Raw genomic sequence first — 4,182 nt, 5'->3', positions numbered from 1 at the left:
CACCTAAGGGGCCGCACCCTCGGTTGTGTGCAACTAACAAACCATCGTCTAGGTAAGAGGTCATCTAGAGCGTTGCCGTTGGGTTGTTATGTCCGACTCATTGGCATGTGGAACAATATTTTGTGCTTCGGGCACGATTTGTGATGAGGGCCCTTGTTATAGGGAACCATGTTGCGGTTTAGAAGGTATGCCCACAAATCTATCGGAATTTGCACATAGCCCCGCACTCCACCGTGGGTGCTGGTGTATGCATAATGCGCATACGAACCACTCCTATGGTCGTGAGCCGGGGCGATCTCATAACGATTCCGATAAGTGTGTTACAGTAGGGAATTACATACATACAAATAATACTTATGAGCTCGAGTTGATACGGTGACGACCCGTTTCCGAGTTGATACGTGTGCTTACGACCTTAAATCAACTTCAGAGTGGTCGTTTGCTTTAGATAGTTAATTCTAGCAAAATCAATCATTATTTTACGTTTCACAGCACTTTCAGAAATGAATTAATGTTTAAATATTATGAATCTTCAAACCTGTATAACTCGGTTCAAAGCGATCCTACCGGTTTCGTGCCATACTAACTATTGCTTCAAATGGATAGCTCTATCGATACATGCCACTTTTTTTTGTTGGCCGGCACTTTGAAAAAAGGCCCAAAATGGATGATCTCCTTTGCCACAATATGTCTATTATGAGTATAGAACTAATCGCAATCTTAGAAGCTCTGTCTTACAGAGAATCCATCGAATACATTAACAAATTCGTGATTTTAACCGATTCAAAAAGTTCTCTTCAGCACTTGGCTCGGTGTACCTCTTGTTTAAGAGGCACTCCGATAGCCTACAGCATTATCCTTGTTCAATGCGCGCTCAAATACGGACGTGCATTAGTAGGCTCTGAATATTATTTACTTTCGGTGTTGCGCGGCCGTAGCCGTTGCACGTGATCATGGCTATGAGTACTCAACTTATAGCTAATGAGCTGTTGGCATTTATTCAAAATGCCATTGACACTATGGACGAGGTCAGCGTGATGCAGATCTGCAAGTCCAATTTCAAAGAAGAGGACATCAGCAGCGGCAAGAGATTGTTATACCAGTCCCTTGGCAAGCTGGACCAGATGCCGTCCCGCAGAAGAGATGGGACGGAGAAGAGCGTGCAAGACATCATCGCTTTGCTGAAGGTAATGGATCCGGACGACGTGCCGACCTTTGTGGCGAAGGAGCTGCATAAACTCCCACCTGTCACATTCGACCACGTCGACGTTACCAGGCTGTTAAAGGACATCACGTTCTTAAAGTCGAGTCTGGCTGAGATGCAGTCGATGCTGGAGGTGTCCAATAACATCATCGGTGAATTGCGTGAGGAGGTGGCGCAGTTACGTGGCGCTGTTTCGTCATGTAAGTCACCCGACACCTCCAACGTCAACACACGTCGCGGGGCGCAAAACGCATCCGTCGGCAATTTGGAAGCGGCGAGTCCTAAGTCGTCGCTAGCTGCCGAAACTGCTTGCGTCGCACCGCGCCCCGCCGCCCGCCCCGTCCCCCCAACAACATCGGTCGAGGTAGTGACACGTGCCGCTACGTCAACACCGACACATGCCTACGCGGCAGTTGCCGCCAACCAACCAGCTGGACAACCACCACAGTGGCGACAGAAAGGGGATAAGAAGATCACTATGAGATCAGACGTCAATCCGCATCAGGGTAAAAAGAACGAGGCTACGTGCGAAAAGGATGGCTTCATCAAGGTGGAGAAGAAAAAGAGGAAGCCAGCTCGTCGCAATCAGTGCGGTACTGCACCGACCGGACCGAACCATCTGCTGCGTCCAGCCGTGCCTGCGATGCTGTTGTACGTGTCCCGCCTGCATTACTCTACAAAGGCCGAAAACATTGTAGAGTACGTCCAACTGAAAAGCAATTTCAAACTGAGGGTCGAGCAGTTGCAGTCTTGTCACAATGTGAATTTCAACTCATTTGTGGTGAGAGTGCCGACTGAGCATCTGTCGACCTTCATGAAGGAGGAATTTTGGCCGAGAGGTGTTGTGTTCCGGCGGTACAGAGGACGGCTACCCGACACCACGCGTCAGGCGACACCTGGATCACGTGTCACTTAGAATAAGTTATATGTATTTTGTATGTATTAGTCTATTTATAAGTTGTATTTTGTTTATTGTATTACTATGGGCCTCAGTTGCCTGAAATAAAGGAATAAATAAATAAAAAAATAAATAAAATACCATTGACAAATTAAAAAATAAATCAATAGAAGTGATACTTCAATGGATCCCTTCGCATATTGGCCTAGTTGAGAACGAACATGTTGACAGAGCAGCTAGGGAAGCGTCATTTCATGGTATACAAATTGATATCCAACCTTATTTCACAGATTGCTTCAATTTGATTAAAAAGCATTGTAGCGACTTATGGCGGGTACATTTTGACGAGAGGTCCTTACAGAAAGGAATAATAAGTTGATAGAAGATGTTTTGCATAGCATGATGGAATGTGTTCGGAACGAAGACATCAGGAACAATATTTTGGTAAATAAGTCCATAGACTTTAAGCAGTTTAGTTTTTGTAACTCTGTTTTAGCTTTTCCACTCTCCGAGCAAGCTAAATACTTATATAAGATTGTCAAAATTGGTATGCGACGGCGTCAGTAAAATGAGATGTGTATTGTACATTGAAATTATGTAAATAGTAGTTTATGTAGAATGTCCAATGGAGTATTATAGTCATCCTTGACTAAACTCTTCAAAAAAAAAAAAAGTCCGACGTACAAAGTCTCCTAGCGTGCCTGTTATAGAGCAAAAACTATTCTTCGAGGATGTAGTAATATCGTCAGCAGAAAAAAAAGAAGCTTCATCATCAGACATATACATGTCGGAGCGCCAGCATCGAGGCGCTATATCTTCGAACAATCTAATTAAAATTATCTTAAATTGATTTGATTAAGTATTAAGAAATAATTTAATGTAACGGAAACGTCAAGTGTTTACACTTGGGTGTGGTCGGTACAATGTTGGCAGCACAGGCAGATGACGGCTGACATGTGAATCGACAGCTGTCACTTTGACGTATGATGGTTGGAACGTCAGTGAGGTTAGATTATTCAACATTGGAACTCAAGGGAAAACGGTCGTTGCCACGTTGTACCGAACTCACCGCGTTTCTGTCTTGCATCCAGCTAGATCGGTTGAATCCTAGTCTATTTTTGTAATGTGATCATTGTAATGGACAAATACACCAGTGAGCTAAGTCTAGTGCGTATTATTTTGGACTATTCGCCATGCCTGACCAATCTGATAGCGAGGTACCCCATATGCTTTCGATATCAGAAGTGAAATGTCAGAATACAAATCCCACACAACACACCGTGCCCCGACATACATATAACAATATAATATGAGTAATAAATTAAAATATAATAAATAAATATATTTAAATAATTATTATAAAGGATGAACAAAAATACTACGGTGCAAAATGCACCTCTGCACCACCCGCCAGCTAAGATAACAGGAACAGAAAAAAAACAATAAAAATATAATACACGTTTCCGAACTAAATTGTATGAGTCAAGTTGTCAGATTGACAGTTGACACTTGACAAATATTGACAATCATTCAAACCAGTCATTTACGTCATGTGCGAAAAAAAAAGTGAACAAAGAATATGAATAAAAATAGAGTATGGATAAATATAATTTAGAGGGTAAACGTTAACTACGTGTTACGTAAGATAGGAAGCCAAACAAAACTAAACTGTGGAGCGCGACACGGTTTCTCAGTTCCGACAAATAACATTGCGACAACAATAATGCTACTACTTACTACTTTTATGAAGGCTGCTGAGATGTCAGGCAACCCCATCTTGGAATTGAGTATAGTCGAAGCGATGTATTGTGGGTCGACCTTTACTGACTTTGGGGTCCCCAAGAAGAGAAGATCCTTTCTTCGGTGCCTAGTCTCCATGGAGTCCACCATCTGGGCACACTCACTGATTTGTTGTCGAAGCAACCCAAGTACACCAAACATAAGTTCGCGGAAGGTGCGGAACTCCTCAGCAACAAAATCAAAATCAAAATCAAAATCAAAATCAAAATCAAAATCAAAATCAAAATCAAAATCAAAATCAAAATCAAAATCAAAATCAAAATCAAAATCAAAATCAAAA

General features: G+C 42.4%; 1 protein-coding gene across 1 annotated transcript; it reads left to right on the top strand.

Annotated features, from left to right (window-relative positions):
• Positions 1-953: 953 nt before the first annotated feature.
• Positions 954-2,120, top strand: LOC142985838 (uncharacterized). The gene has a single exon (XM_076134080.1). The coding sequence runs from the start codon at positions 954-956 to the stop codon at positions 2,118-2,120; it is 1,167 nt and encodes a 388-aa protein (XP_075990195.1).
• Positions 2,121-4,182: the final 2,062 nt, after the last annotated feature.

The sequence above is a fragment of the Anticarsia gemmatalis genome, chromosome W (assembly GCF_050436995.1).
Source record: "Anticarsia gemmatalis isolate Benzon Research Colony breed Stoneville strain chromosome W, ilAntGemm2 primary, whole genome shotgun sequence".
NCBI classification, from domain to species: domain Eukaryota; kingdom Metazoa; phylum Arthropoda; class Insecta; order Lepidoptera; family Erebidae; genus Anticarsia; species Anticarsia gemmatalis.
Note: the sequence above shows the minus strand (reverse complement) of the source record. Positions and strands in the feature narration are given on the sequence as shown.